This window comes from Lipophrys pholis, assembly GCF_963383615.2.
Source record: "Lipophrys pholis genome assembly, chromosome: 7".
Lineage (NCBI taxonomy): Eukaryota > Metazoa > Chordata > Actinopteri > Blenniiformes > Blenniidae > Lipophrys > Lipophrys pholis.
In genome coordinates, this window is record NC_137638.1 from 25,284,779 (window position 1) to 25,300,813 (window position 16,035).

At 41.6% G+C, this 16,035-nt stretch overlaps 1 protein-coding gene across 1 annotated transcript in view; it reads right to left on the minus strand.

The window, feature by feature from the left end:
- Nucleotides 1-16,035, minus strand: part of rimbp2b (RIMS binding protein 2b) — a gene marked incomplete at its 5' end in the record, with an annotated part of 86,573 nt that overhangs the window by 16,849 nt on the left and 53,689 nt on the right. Inside the window, 9 exons of the mRNA XM_080466777.1 lie at nt 2,246-3,118; nt 3,204-3,313; nt 4,022-4,101; nt 4,722-4,870; nt 5,492-5,696; nt 8,581-8,601; nt 9,017-9,067; nt 11,189-11,293; nt 12,691-12,813. Of these exons, the coding sequence (XP_080322903.1) occupies nt 2,246-3,118; nt 3,204-3,313; nt 4,022-4,101; nt 4,722-4,870; nt 5,492-5,696; nt 8,581-8,601; nt 9,017-9,067; nt 11,189-11,293; nt 12,691-12,813 (1,717 nt within the window). The remainder of the gene's footprint in view (nt 1-2,245; nt 3,119-3,203; nt 3,314-4,021; nt 4,102-4,721; nt 4,871-5,491; nt 5,697-8,580; nt 8,602-9,016; nt 9,068-11,188; nt 11,294-12,690; nt 12,814-16,035) is intronic.

The window sequence follows — 16,035 nt, forward strand, 5'->3', positions numbered from 1 at the left end:
GTTGCTCGAGTGTCCGAGAATCAGTGCAATCTTAATCACATTTCTTCTTCGTCAGAAGACAACAATGTTTGAGCGGGAAAGAAAAAAAAAAAAAAAAAAAAAAGCAGCAATAGCTGTTTGGGGATTTAATTTCCTCTTGTCATTTTTACAAACAAAGCGCCCTGCTGAGAAATAAAACAAGTGTATAAATGAATATTTTTCGGAGAAGCGATTTTCATTAATATTGCACTCAAACAGCAGTTGCTGATATCACGGCCATGTGACGGCTGCGCTGCGTGACTAAAAGTAATAAAAACACTTTGCCGTGGACTAATGAAGTAACTTGTTTGAGGAAGACATGCTGAGTGCGAAGGCCCAATATAGCACTCCCAGACACTGTCATTCTTATTGACAACAGTCGTCTGCCACCAATAGCGAGGCTATTTCAGATGTCTCTAATTAACATGTTCAATAGATAGATCATTTAATGAACTCTCAGCATGTGGTCACATCAGCTGCCAACAGAAAATGTCGGTTCAAACGTCAGCCCTTTCTTTTTTCTCTCCCATCTCATCTTTTTCCTGTTTCACTGCTCGACCTCATATCTTCTCTTTCGTGTCATGTTTTGCTTCTAATTTCACAATATACCATCTTTATTATGATCATCTTCTTCTGTTCCCCAGCTTAAGCAAGTGGAAATAGATACAACCTCATCATAAGAGACACAGACCGGCCCAATTACATACATGTACACATTAAAAACTATTGCTATAAATGCAATATCTGGGCACAAAATCACTCCAATCGCATTGTGACTAAAGAAATTCCCGTGGCAAGACATCCACCCTGCAAGATCCAAGCTAGTGCTGGCAACAGCAGAGCAACAATGAGCCTCAAGGGAGAAAGAAATCTCACAGATCTATGCTTAATACTTCCACTAATTTGGCTGCAAGAGGCCCTTTTCCCCCCAGTGCTCTGCAGCGAATCCTTCTTGAATATTTTCTTACGCCACTCTCCTTTTCTAGCATGTATGTTTGTTATTGCACTACCTCACACATACAAGTCCTGAGGGGCAGTCTAAGATTAGCTGGGGAGAAATGAAAATGGCCAAGATGTTTGTCACGTAAAGGCCTCGGAGCGTGTGGCTGAGTAAATAGTGTGGTGTGTTGGATGCAAATCATCCGCTTTCATTGAGAAATAAATGCCTTCGAAGCGAGCCACAAGGGCGATTACACAGGAGGGCACGGCCAAACAATGTTCCCACCTTTTCACATAAAGATTACAAAACGATCACTTTGGAAGCATAAACAAATCCAAGATTGAGTCTGATGGCTTCTACTGGCCTCGTCTCAGCCACAGCAGGCAACTGGCCATCAATCCACCCATCCAATCAGGTTGCCAGTCCATCACGGGACAAACAGAGGAAAAGACTAACTAAATGGGTATACCTTGATAAAACCTACGCATGCGCAGTAAAATATGCAATGCCACCCCGCAGCCCAGCAGGAAACTATGATCAATTAGAAAAGATGTGATAAATGACCTGTTAGAGCCCGTTATGTAACAACGACCCAAACTGTTATAAAATATAACGGAATAAATCCAATAATGTAATAACTGGTCAATAATGCAAGAAGATGCTAAGCCCAAAATGTATAAACATTTATTGTTACATTATGGGGAAGACAAAATATTTATCCCCTATTGGTGTAATAATATCATTACATCATAAAGTGAGTCAATGATTTATGTTTTGGACTTGAACTTGAGCTGCTTCAATTTAAATAACACTGACACAACGAGAAAAGTTTGGCCTGTTTGTTTTTTCCGTATATATCTATATAAAGTTTATGGTACATTTTGTAAAAGAAGTAAAAAAATACCTAAAGAGAAGTGAATGTTCCACTTTGCAATGGAACAGTAGCGTTGCTCTGACTCTACTTCAATGTGTCAATATTGAGCTCAACAACTCTCTCCTGCTCTCAGGTAACACCAAAACAGGACAGAGCTCTGTAGAAAAATAACATTTACATATGGCCCCACTATGATCTACTGGTTTTTGCGGCTTAAATGTAACAGAGAACTTCGTCATGCTGTACTGAGGTTGGATGTATATATTGTCGTCCCCGAAGCCATCATCAAGAAATGTACCACTGCGTTAAACTATAGCCATGAAACAAGTTCCTGTGCTGTTGGGGTTTATAAAAAAAGAAAAAAGAAAAAAAAAAAAGATTGAGCCAAAAAGTGTAACATGTTCAAGGCTGACCTGTAGGCTGTGTGCAGAACTCCACGGAGATTTCCCTCTTCTCTCTCTGATCCATTGGAAGCTGCCAAGGCACCTGATGGGGCTGCGCGATTACCTTCACCTTGTAAACTGTCATGGACTTCAGGTTGAAGAACTTGTACTTATAACCTCCAGCCTTGACCATGTCGTACTCTGCGCCGTTGAGGAAGATGGTGTGACTGTAGTTGCTGTTGCTGGGCATCCAGGAAAGCTCAGCGGACGCCTGCGTGATGCTGTCCACCCGCAGGTAGTAAGGTGCCACCACCACATCTTTCCCCACCAGCAGAGTGCACCGGAGCTCGTCCGACGGGCCCCGGTCGGTGATGCTCTGCACGGAGATGCGGTAAGTGTTCGTAGCCAAATTGAGCTTTTCAATAAGAGACTTTGTCCTGCCCCCGTAGGGGACGCTCATGCGAACCTCCTTATCCACCAAGACATTGTAGCCACTGATGGAGCCCCAGCCTGGCGGGACCACGGGAGGATCCCAGCCAATAATCACACTCTTGGCCAGTTGTTTGATCAGGTTGATGCGGCGGGGATAAGGCACAATGTCTTCACCAACCTCATCGATGTTAACGTCCAGGGTTCCCGTCCCATTGCTGGAGGAGCCCAGGAGGTCCATGCCTAAGCTGCTGGTGCGTAGACAGTCTAGTTTACCGTCAGACAGCAGGCTGCTTATGCCCGTGCCTGTTCCTGTGCTGACCCCCAGCCTCTGTGACCCCAAGCTGCTGTGGTTGAGGTAGCTAGGGTCTTTAGTCACTGGGTCCCTGTGGTGGACAGAAGACGTTTCCTCATCTTGGACAAAATCCACAAAATTGGATGGGACGAGACCCCGCTGTCCATCAAGCAGCTCTCCTGAGAAACAAAAGAAAGAAAGGATCGTTGACACGATAGAGATGCTGAAGAAAAAAAGATTAAAGGATGAAAAGAAAGGACAGACCTTCGTAAAAACCATCTTCATCCATTGTTCCGTAAACATACAAGTACTTCCCTGCCACCAGAGGGAGCTCCGCTTCTGGATGCTCATTCGGTCCATCATAAGGATTGTAACTACATTGAAAAACATAAATGTGCATGTCAATCAGTTCAGTGGGCACAATATTTTACCCTGCAGGTGGATTAGTGTATCATTTCCTGCGTGTTTGATCTATCGAATAAAACTGATTAACTTAAAAAAATAAAAAAATAAATATATATATATATATATATATATATATATATATATATATATATATATATATATATATATATATATATATATATATATATATGAAGGTTTTGTTACTTTGACGTTCTGTTTAATTCAACTTTTCACAAATAGGGGCGAGCTCAGGGCAGTGTGGGTTGAAAGCTCCGGTCCCATTTCATATATCTGTGTGCTGAGGATTCCAATTATTTTTTGTGCTGACAGGTAATTTTCTATTGCGACAGAAACACTGAATCACCTTTAGGACCACGGCCCAAAGCTCTGAGAGAAAGCGAATATCCCCCGCAAGATTTTGTTCTTGACTTGTCTGCATAGACCAGACAGTCTAGTAGTTTTGACCGCTTTTCTCTTAAATTGTCACACAATTCCCTGCACAGTGTGACTTTGTTGTTGGGGGTTTCTCTGATTAAAGAATAATATGCTGATTTGATAATCTGCATTTCTAATCTTACGGTTCAACAAACATGTCACATGACTTTTTGTAAACAATAATGCTTTCATATTGCACCGAAAGAAGGTACACAATCATTTAAATCAACATCCAAACGTACCTGTATCGAGCGATACAGAGACGAACCTTCCCTGTGAACCGTGGTTTAGACCTGGTAGTTGAGCGCAGCTCTTTTTCCATCTAGGCAGGGAAAATGTACACAGACATCAAATGCTTATTTGCTTTTACATCAAATTAAGAATGGCGTGCAAGCCTAGATAGAAATCATCTTACATCAAAAAGGAGGAAGGGATACAGTATATATACAGTATATTTGCATTTGGAAACATTGAAATGAAAACGCCAGTTGAAGTTGTATTCAGGGGGAGATCTGCCCTCTTTCTTTCATGTCTATCATCTGCCAAAAGATTTTCTTTTGAGGAAAACTGGGAATCCCATTGGACGTGTGGATTTGTTCTTGCTCAACCCATTACCCAGATTAAAATGAATCAGCATTTTCACAAAATTGTTCCAAATTGCCGCCTGTGCCAGGAAGGATAACCGCTGTGAGAGCGAGTCAGGGACTCAAATCGAGGTGACTTCACCTCGTTTAATGCCCCTAAACCCGACTCTGCTACTTGTTGGTGACCATCTACAAATCTGACAACAGAAATTGGATTAATATAGTGGAAAAAAATCTACTATTGAAGGCGTTCTTCCTTGTTAATGACTTCACGTAAGATGTTCAGACTCCTCTTGTTGAGATAATTGGGAGGGGTTTGTATTTTGTTGAAGGAATACAAACAGACAGAGTGAGATACCTCTGGGAGGAAAGCCCGTGCTGGGCTGCTGGCTCGACCGCGAGTGAGGAATGTTGGCTTCACAGAGAGGAGCTCCGGCTTGTCTCCACTGATCTGCAGAGGTCGGATGAACTCGGATATCAAAGACCTGCTTGTCGGAGCCTCATTGCCTGTGGAGTAAATAAAATGTCTCTCATCAGTTTGTCACACCGTAGTATAAAAGAAGATTGCTGCTCATGCTGTCTGTGTTTTCTTGCAACTATTCCAGTAGTTCATTGTCAATTAAATACTAAACAATTACCATAAATGAAATTTATGTTTCTTTTTTTAAGGGAGGACGTAGAAAGCAAATGTCTGCCGGTGCTGTATTTGGCTGTTTCGAAATACTTCTAATTAATATAAATTTAATCCCACTTACACCGCGGACGTTGAACAATCCCTAATTAGCAAAGCTGATGTGCATACATCAAAACAGGTAGAAAAACAAACGGCTCGTGTTCAACAAGCTTAGGGCCATTTCTCAATGTGATTGATTTTCTCATTTACTGTTTGTTTTACCGCTGAGCCTCTTGGACTTTATGTTTTAGATGTGATTAATCACATTGTGCTTGGATGAGTTCTACTTTACTGGATTGACAAACACAGTGCACATCCTTTTCTTTTTTTTTTAGTTTCCGGTGCAGCTGTGGCGCAGCAGCCTGCACTCTCACAACACTGCGACTTCCAGGACAAGGGTCTTTTTTTGGGACGAGTTTGCAAATGAGGAAATCTAATTGGTGAACATACTGTACCTTTCCCTATGGGGGCAGCCAGTCCATTGAGGAGCTGCGAGAGGGATTTGTTGGGAGAGCCGGGAGATTCACATACAGTTAAGGGTTCAGTGCTGAGGATATCAAACTTCCCGGCCTGGAGCCGGAACTTCTCCAGCTCTTTTGAGAGGAGGTTGAATTGCTCACTCTGACTCCGACATTTTTCCTCCAGCTCACGGACTTTGGCCTGATAGCGGTGAGGGAGGGGGAGAGTCATCAAGAGAAGGAGTGAGAGACAGAGAAAAAGCAGTTGGAACACAGATGGGCAGAATGGGAAAGGCGGAGATGAGATGGAGGAAAAAAAAGAGAGAAGCAACAGAAGACAAAAAAAATAAGGACACCACAGTATGAACCTCACAGATAAAATTAAAACAACACATATATACACTAGGTACATAAACAATGTTACACGTCTACTGTCTACACACAAATAGAAAATGGAATGACGTTTACTTTAAGAGGGTCAGTCATTGCAGACAAAACATCTTGAAATTACTTTTTTTTTTTTTTAATTCTACTAAGTACGTCATACAAATCACATGCACGACTACAGTATAGTCAAGGCTAATAATATTGAAAAGAAAAATCCAGCCTCAAGGCTTTGTGCATACCCAAACTGTCTTAGAGGATGAAGCTGATGATATTCTACATTTTTGTTATCGTCAAGGGATGAAAAGACCAAAAACAACAGTAATTGAATCCTTTTCAAAGCCCGATGCCGCCTGTTCCAGCACGCTTATAAGCCACAAACAATTAAAAGCACATTGCGGTAGAGGGAAACACGCTTCCTAAATACGATCAACATGGGCATTATTTATCTGAAGTCGATCCCACTTATTGCGCACCATCATGCTGATGTAAATAGTCACTGGAGCACCAAATGTGCACTAATCTGTAGCAGAGAATTTCCCTTGGCAAATGCAATATTTTGGATATTTTTGTGAAGTGGGCAACATTCAGACTGCGGGCCTGAGTGCTTAACTCTAATTAATTTTTTTCTTCCTCGAATTCATTGTCAGATTTGGGTGCAAACCGATCTGAACCGACGGCTTTACACCAAGAAGTGAAACATGGAATCATTAATGGGTAATTACGGAAGTCCTGTGCTGTGGAAGTCAACAAAGCTCTGAACACATAAAACTACATGAGGGAGACTGAGAAGCAATATTCTTAACAATGACCCTCTGCCGAGCATTGGCGAGTATCTCTGAAAACATCCGATTTCACGTCATTTGAGTCTGTCATAATAAAGGGTCCAAATAACATAAATATAAAAAATATCAACTTAGGCGCACTTGGCTGCGTATGAGGCAAATGTAAATATGTGTGACTTAACCGTTTAAATGATTTTCCATAAGATTTGTCCACATCATTTGAGTTTAGGGGCCACATGAAGCCTGATATGATATGACAGAGGCCACACCAGTAAAATGAGAGCAGCTACTCTATGGATGACATTCTGAAAGGGTTTCCGCAAAACCTGAAATTTATTAAGTAAACAGTAAAACTGCAATCTTCCTTAAATTGTCACAACGCAGAATTTCCTTCAGTGACTTTTCATCGCATCGACCGAACTGGCGTATTTGAAACCCCATTTAGAAGATCGTTCGGAAAGATTGAATTTAGGAGTGAGTTTCCCACATAAGCTATAAGAGTTGGTAGTTCATGTTGAAATTGGTCTTTTCAGGAGATAACAAGGATGTTGAATAGCACCACCACTATGCTTTAAGAGCAGGACACACCATTGCACAAACTTGCAGTCACAAAACTGTACAGAAGAGTTTGGGCAAGGTAGAGCAGAAATTCCAGGTGTTACAGCTGAATTTCCCAAGTTGACTGATGCAATCCATCAGCAATCATGAACCAGAGAGTCTCTGAAAATACACTGCGGCCAGCCTGAAATTTCTTAGCATTGTCCAGCACTCAGCGACGCCTGCCGCCGCTCCAGCACTATCTATGCCGTTCTGTCACGACACCAGAGCTCACTTCATGCAGGCAGGGCGCTCCTGGATAAAACATGCGGTTAGCGGACTGACGACAAAGGAATACCCGCTTTTGTGAAGTAGAATTAGTAAATTAAGAGTTATTCAATTCAACAGCATCATACAGTTGTCAGCTGTATGGCGTTTGACAGTTTAAAAAAAAAAAGAGAAAAGAAACAACATGCTGGATAACACACATGCAATGCTACTAAGAAAAAAAAAGGATCACATTCATCACTGTCTGGAAATGCATCCTTTCACAAAAACACAGTACTTTACATTCAGGAAGTTAATATCGAATGCATGGTTCAATATAAAGGCTATTTTTTATGCTCTGAAATAGTAAAAGAAATAATAATGTGCAACACATAAATACTTTAAACCTTCAAAAACTTTTACTGATGAATTATTTGCTGCGTTCATCTCTATAGTCTGGTATTTATGTATGTCAATATCTAAACATATTTTAACACATATTTGCTCTGATGAAGGTAAATTAGCACACCTCAATGTGTTGATGGGCTTTGATTGTGGGAACCTGACGTCGGCGAGTGAGACCCCGGGCATTCATATTTAACTGATGTCGATCCATATTCTGTAACTTGATTTTACGGGCAGAGTCTTTTCATCAATTCCTAAATGAGTGTGGCTGAATTTTTCTTTATGATCAAGTCAGAACGACCTCCAGTTTATGCTGTCAGTCATGTTCCAGCCTTTCAAAAAGTCCTCCACTTGTGAGTCTGCTTTGACGGGAATTGTGAAACAGAGCTGAGTGGGTCGGAAAGCCCGAGAAAGATCTGAAGCAGCTCAGATCTGTTCTGAAAACCAAAAAGCAATGACCACATATTAAATGGGCTCATAATTGACGTATGCTTTATGTCATCTTGAGACTAGCCAGGCACATAATCGTCATGTTTAGCATTAACTCAATACTGAGACCATGATGAAAAAAAAAAAAACGTTTTTGCAATGTGGCGTTATATCACCTCCTAAGCCAAAGTAAACATGCCGGTGCTGTAAATCCTGCTAACTATGCTGGCAAAGGTGTAAAATATATCAAGTAAATAAATAAAAGCAGATCTGAAATACCTGCATGCTGTCCAAGTGGTTCTGTATAAGCACAAACACACACCCATACATATGAAAAGAGATGTAGGAAAGAAATAAAGCACAATTACACATGTGATCACTCATCCATAGCTTGAAAACACTCATGAAATCACAATCTTTTACACACGCACACACATACAGTAAATTCATCGTGATGCTAAAATTGTTTAAAGGTTTATCTAAGCTTAATGTAGATTATTTACAATCACGAACGCTTCATTGTGCATTTTTAAAACTTAATTCAACAAAGTGGTTATTTAAGAAAGATCTCATCCTGGAATCTACGATTTTCAAACAAGAGGGGAAAAGCACCAACATTTTTAAGAAATGAGGTCATGGGGGGCAAAAAACAAAATCAAAATAAACCACACAGTCATTCCCTCCCGTCCCCCCACCCCGGGATCCAGACGCTCACCTCTAACAGATGGACAGCGCCTTCATGTTCCTTTTTAGCCTCAACCTGAGCCTGGGAAACACAGTGCAGTTCACTTACATTACAGTTTATAGTGCAGTTTTTAGTTTCAGTTTAAAACACCAATGAAAAGTCTCCACAAGTGAACAGATAGAGAAATAAACCTCCAAAATCATTCATTGGTGTTCGGGGTGAAAATGGTTGAAAAAGAAAGTGCCATGTTCTGCGCGCACGACGTGCACCCAAAACGGGCGGCATCACACACTTTGTTGTTGTTGTTTTTTTTTTTTTAAAGCTCTCGCCTGACTTTGAGAATCAGAAAAAAAAATCTATACCGAAACAAAATCTGCTCAACATATTGGCTTTTCTTACACCATTTTCACCATTTTTTATGTTCTTTTAGGCATGTTCATCATATCATTATAGTGACTAGTGCAACATGCAACAATTACAAAACATGCATGACATTTCATAAAATCAGCAAAGCAATTCTAAAAAAGGAAATAAAAGCATCTGGCTCATCAAGCAAATTGTACACGTTTTTAATGGTTTTGATTTATCGATCATCTCTTTGCACCCTCCTGACTCTTCCCTCTTATACAGTATGAGTTTCAGCAACGAGTGACCGATAACCCTCTTCACACTGCCGACGGCCACGCAGGTCTTTAAACACCTGACAGACGAACTGACCTGATGTACAGACGCTTTTAAGAGAGCTTTTTCACTGAGTTTCATGTTGACGGCTTTCTGCAACGTCAGGAGCTTTTTGAACAACGTGGCCACTGGCCTCAATGTTGGTGTGAGAACTCATCATTCATCTGTTTAAACCAGAGATGTCAAACTCATTGTAGTTCAGGGGCTGCATACCGATCCATCTGATCTCAACTGGGCTCCAGCAAAATGATAGATGATGACTGATGATGCAAAAAAAAATTTCTTTTCCACATTTTACAATCAAATGAAACGCTATATGAAATCCTACATATCTTAACTCCTACCTGTCACTGTATTTGTTTGTAGACTGATGTTGGAAAAAGCCTGTCACTTTTCAGAACTTCTGTGAGCTTTTAGTATGCATGTATTTTTGCATTGTGAAAGGTCTTTCTGCAGGATATATTTGGCCGTCGACACCCCTGGTTTAAACTCTTTTAAAGAAACCAGAGTCAGACCAGACCATTTATGGTCAGATTAAACAAATCATTAATTTTTATTTTCTAAAACAAAAACAAACAAGAAAAGTGGCAAAGATAAAGACTCCATGCTTAGAAACGCTATTTTAAAGCTATTCAAAAATGTGTAATAATTTATGGCGGCGACTACATTCAAGAGGAGAGGAGAACTAAACTGCATTGAAATGTAGCACAATACACATCATTTTTCTTATAGGAAGTAAAAAAAAAAAAAAAAACATCTGTTGAGAAAAAAACAAAAACCAAAGAAGAAGCTCCAGAAGAATGTGAGCGCAAATGTGGACTTTACAATTACATAAATCTACTTTGCGAGCAATTAATTTAGGAGAATAAAGAGCGCAGCCACTGTCTGAGGGATGATAAGACAGTAATGAGCTTCTGTTAATGAGAGAAAGAAGCTGAGAGCTACTGCCTGTGAATGGCTGTCTGTGAAGTCGGAACGCTGCAGCAACAGCGACGCCGGCGCACAAGCACACTTTTCAGAGAAGGCACTGGTGACAATTCCTATCACGTTCACACTATCAGCAATCTCAGCCATTTCTGGGTTTGCTTTGACATTAAAGTCGGCTCCAGTGCACAGAAGAGGAAGCCCGAGCGTCAAATGGCTGGGACCAGCACTTTTATTTATTTATTTTTAAAAGTAGGCCACCAACAAATGTCATATCTACTCTGGCTTTTAAGTGTGTGATTTGCTCACTTGAAACAAACAGGAGGAGTGCTCTGAAAATGTTGAACACTCGGGGTTTGGAGAGTGATAGACAGCTGAGGGGTGACGTTTAGGAGGATGCACTCTGAGAGCTCGGGGAGAGAACAAATTGACAATGGAGTGCTTTATGGCGTCTTCTCGCCTTTCACGAGACTTTCACCTTTGCTGCACTGCGCGTTTGTTCAACAAACTCCTCTTTGACACCGACCAAAGGGCGGCCAAACAAAGAAAGCCCAGCCCTCTGGTGCTGTGAGTGTTATGTGACCTGAGGTCTCTTACCTTCTGAAGAAGGTCAATCTCCTGCTGCTTTGCATTGAGTACAGCCAAGGCCTGCTCATGCTCCAACTCTAGCTGCTGCCTCCGCTCCGCAGCCTCGCGCATATGCTGTCCACAAGGGGTGTAGGGACGGCGGGCCAGAGGGGTAGATTGTGGAGGTGGGGGAGGGAAGGGGGGGCACAGAGAGGGCTGTTGTTAGTGGAACTAAAAAAATTAAATAAAATCAACGGCGCCGAGCCGACACAAAACACATCTCAAGTGTTCGACTCCACAAAGACATCAAAGGTGCTACATGTGCAGACATCACACATACAGAGGCTTAACAGTACGCTGACCTTTAAACCTTCAAAAACAAGAAAGACATAAACTATGCTACAGCTGATGCTGTGTGGGAACACGTTTATGTCGAGTGATCCGCAGAGAAGATCAGATCTAGTTTTGAACATGGGTGCTTATGGATGAGGACTAGAGATGCCTTGCTGTGTGAACCGAAACAATGTTAGGTTTGCCGCCCCCTTCAGGCAACACAATACCTGTTGCAAATCCGGTTCAAAGGGATCGTTTTTGTTTTTTAAAAAGCTGTTGTCAGCGATGTCGTCTTTGCGTGATCAATAATGGGTTTTATGTTACATGAAAAGGGTGTGCAAACTCCTGCAGCGTGCTCATGTGTCCGTGGTCATCCATAACAACAAAAGAAGCCAAGGGACTGAATGTCGGGCTCTTCATAACACGGTGCGCCTGTGTCATCCAGTCACGTCAGTACTCCCACTACATGTGAATAATTAGCAACACTATAAGGTGAATCAAAGCAAATGACATTTTCATGCCAGTTACGATTAATGTCTGGGATAGGTAATGTCATCACACTTGTAGGTGACATTATCATCATGAAGGGTGGCCTGGCCTCTATGCCGTCGTCTGCCCTCCCCCGTCATCACGAAGCCAAACTCTTTGTCCTGCCTCATGCATAAATTACATTCCACGGTGCTGTGGCCTTATAGCCACGTGAGCATTCATACGTCTGGTAAGCAGCTCACAGATTGAGGGGGAGATAAGCACAGCCACTGAGGTGGACACAAAGCATTCAGGAAGACACTAAAGAGGGCTGCTCCCCAACAGATGGACATAGCAGTGATACCTTATAAATCTAGCAGAGGAAAGAGGGGGCGGGGGTGGGACATAAGGACGGAAGGGGCAGATCAGGAAGGGTAGGGCAACATGAAAGGGTGAAACAGGAAAAGGAAAGAGGGCAGACTGCTCCAAGCTTCTACTCTTTCACAGCTCCTGGTGAGACCTCCCAACACGACACTGGAAGGCAACAGACACGTCGAGGACATTAGACAGAGCAGCGGAACATATCCAGATGGAGGCAGAGAAACACAGGAAGAAGATGGGCTTCGTACAAACACCTGAATTACATTCCCGGGTAAAGGATGAACTACCAAAACAGAGACTGCAAACAGCTGGAGGAGATACAGTCTGTCCGTGGAGCAAGCTTTTCTTACCTTGAGCACCTGCTCTAGGTTCTCCAGTTTGCCTTGGAGCTGGTTCCTCTCCCACAGAGCTAAATCTCTCTCCTGCGTCACAGCACCAAGGGTCTCTTTGAGCTGGGCATACTCAGATTTCACCTGCGCAGACAGAGAAGCAGGGAGCAGAATAACAGAAACATTACAAGGGTAAATGTGCATGTTGTTGTTGTTTTTTTAATGGTGGAATTTTTATTTTAATATGTCATTTCCAACAACCACTTTTAAGGAGCAGTGGCAGGTTCATTTAATGATCTAAGAGTGTTTCTTAGTTCTACTAAAAACAGGTTTGTTTCTTTCTCATCTTCCCATGATGATTAAAGAGTTCCTAATCTTAGCCCATCAGAAACACTTGGCCAGTGACGCTGATGAAAATGATCAAACTCGAAATTGTCTGTCATTTTCTTTGGCACCACGTGGTGTTTTCTTTGAAAAAAATGTTTTGAAATTGTTATTTTCACAGTTGATGTGAACCAACTAAAAAAAGACACTATTGGCCAGAATATGTAACCTGTTCTTTAATATTTGCATAAGACACAAACACCAAGGTGACTCATCAATCAAAAATGCCTCAGAATACCTGGTTTCAAATCGATTAACTGTCAATTTTACACTGGAAATAATAATCCCATTTCACCAGCTGGTTGTTAAACGGTAAATGCAGTAATCTCAGATGGGTGATTAGTAGAAAAAGATAATGGAGCAAAAATGACACACGGATTCACAAGGGAGAGGTAAAGATGGCAGTGAGGATGTTGGCATTACACGGTCCTGGTTCTGAGTACTGGGACCCCTTCAAATATGTGTAAGTAACAATCAAAACAAACAACTTCATAAAATACTCAACCTGCTTTAGAGCAACAAAGACAACTACAACAGCAACACCTACAAAATTCCACCCGCTTGCTGCTGACTAGTTTCCCCTCTATAATAGTGATAGTGAAAAAGTATCAATAAAGTACCAATAATAGTAAAAAATAATCAATAAAGTACCAGTACCAGTGAAAAGGTGTCAATAAAGCATCAGTAAAATAAAAGTGGAAAAGAATAGCGGACAGACACGACAACGTTTTGAAGGTTGAATGTCTGCAGGTGAAGGTCTGGCATGGAGTTGAATAAGGACACATCTTTTTGTGTGTTTTTCATCAAAATGTGTTCCACTTCCACCAGCAAATTTTCAGAATTTTTTTTTTCTCCCCCCGATTGTTGCAGAAACAGTTAACAAAAGTCCTCACACACGATTCCCGACCGTCACACACTTTTTAATGTGCTTTTTGTGTAAATGTACCCAATGCATGACTAGTGATGCGTCGAAGAATTCGGTGGAAGAAAGGGAAAGAAAGAAAGAAAGAAAAAAACAAAAAACAATCCTAGGATAGTAATATCTGCGCTGGGCCTCTTAAAGAGGCAGGCAGTTGCTCGTCATTTTCACCTCTCTTCTTTTGCGTTCATGTTCTGTTCGGTTCGTTTTCTGCACTGGCAGTTTTCAGCTCACTTGAATTTAGGTCAGGACTCAGTTTAAAGTAGACCATCTCCTCCTCGTTCACGGTTCCTTTCTACTGCTGGATGAGTGCTTTGAGACACTGTCCTGCTGAAAGACCTTCAGCTGGAGCCTCCTTTTCAGAGTTGGCAAAAGTACTTGCATACTTTACTAAAGTACAAGCGCACATATTTGTGCAAAAAGATATTATGAGTGAATGACTGTATATAATTAGTGAAAGCGAAAGTAGAAATGATCTAAAACGGTTAAAACAAGGTCCGAGACAGTTTTAGGAATGGAAAGAAGAGAAAGTACGGCTATTTACGTTGAAATGTCGGGAGTAAAAAGTACAAATGTCGTCAGAACTATAAATACATAAGTGCATGTAAGAATTACGCTTACTTGTCAAGGCTACTTTTACGGCTCAAACTGTGTCCAAAAAATAACCCAACAACTTATTAGGTTTCAGCGCTCCTAGAGATCTGTGCTTTATCTATTAAACTGGTGTGATTTACAACTTTCAGCCAGATGTAACTGTGACTTATTTTGTTTTTGTCATAACATAACAGATTCCCAGGTGAGGTGACACTGTGTTGCTGGTGTGAACGGTGTCTTTCTATTGGGGTTGGCATGCTCTTGCCGTGTGTGTGTGGACGTTGTCCAGGGAATCTGGCTTCCTTTAACAATCAGTACATGTATCCATCGCGCCATACGTCTCAATCCAACTTAGTGTCACTGGAGGGCCGGAGACTCAGACAACCACAGAGAGAGTCAGACACAGTATATGTCAACTTGAGACACCAATCAAACTAATATGCATGCTGGTGATTTGTTTGAGGTGTTTCCTACTTTCTATGTTGAACTAATTTTGCTTCTATTGATAGAGGAGGGGAAAGGGGCCGATGGCTGGATGAAGTTCTGTTGATTATTTTGATGAATCAGTGCCTCTTCACTGATGATATGATGGTAGAGCTGCTGTTTTGCATTGAATTACAATTTGCACTAATTGCTATATTTCTTGTGATAACTGCTGATTTTGAGAACGAATCGAAAGCAGTAAACATCCCAAACATATTCCGACCATTTAAAAACTACATAATCTGTGAAAGTCTTGGCATGGGAGCAGTGATTAAATTCATTTAGAAGTGATTATGGGGCGGGGGATTATTTTTTTTTTTTAAATAGTCAATCCTGTTGCTATTGAACAAAACATGAACAAATAATTACATTCAAACCAAACAATCAGAAGGCAACATCACAAAGGTTTCTGCAACCCTTAAAAACAACGGTGAAGATCTTACTGCTCTTATTTTTCCAAATCCTTCATAATTTGTTCCTCCAAAACTTCCAGTGTTCCTGAACAGCTTTTTAAAGGCCACTAATTGGAAGCGAGATGGCTGAGATCCCGCCACAGTAATGTGGTAAAACCCCTTCCTCAGAGCAGCCATGAATGACTAATGATTCCTCAAGGAGGATGTTTCAACAAACACCAGCAAAGCAAAACACAAACACAAACCCGCGAGTCTGTCTCTGAGCGGCCCGCCTCCGCACAGTAAAAACTATCCGCATGGCTGGCAGCGACTGTCAGGGCTAACGCAGACAGATCGAACTAAACTACATTGAATTCAGCATCAGCAGGTCAACAGTCTGTTGTGGGGTGGGGGGGAAGAAGGCGGTGCCCTTTGTGGCGCCTCACACTTCATTCAAACAACAAGCATCCCAACACAGGGGTGCGAGCGAAGGCTATTATCCACTCTGCCCTGCAGAGGGCAGCACTCATTTCCTTTGGAGCAGCGATGTTGAACTGTTAACAGGCTGAGGGCTACCAATGACCTGATAAGACA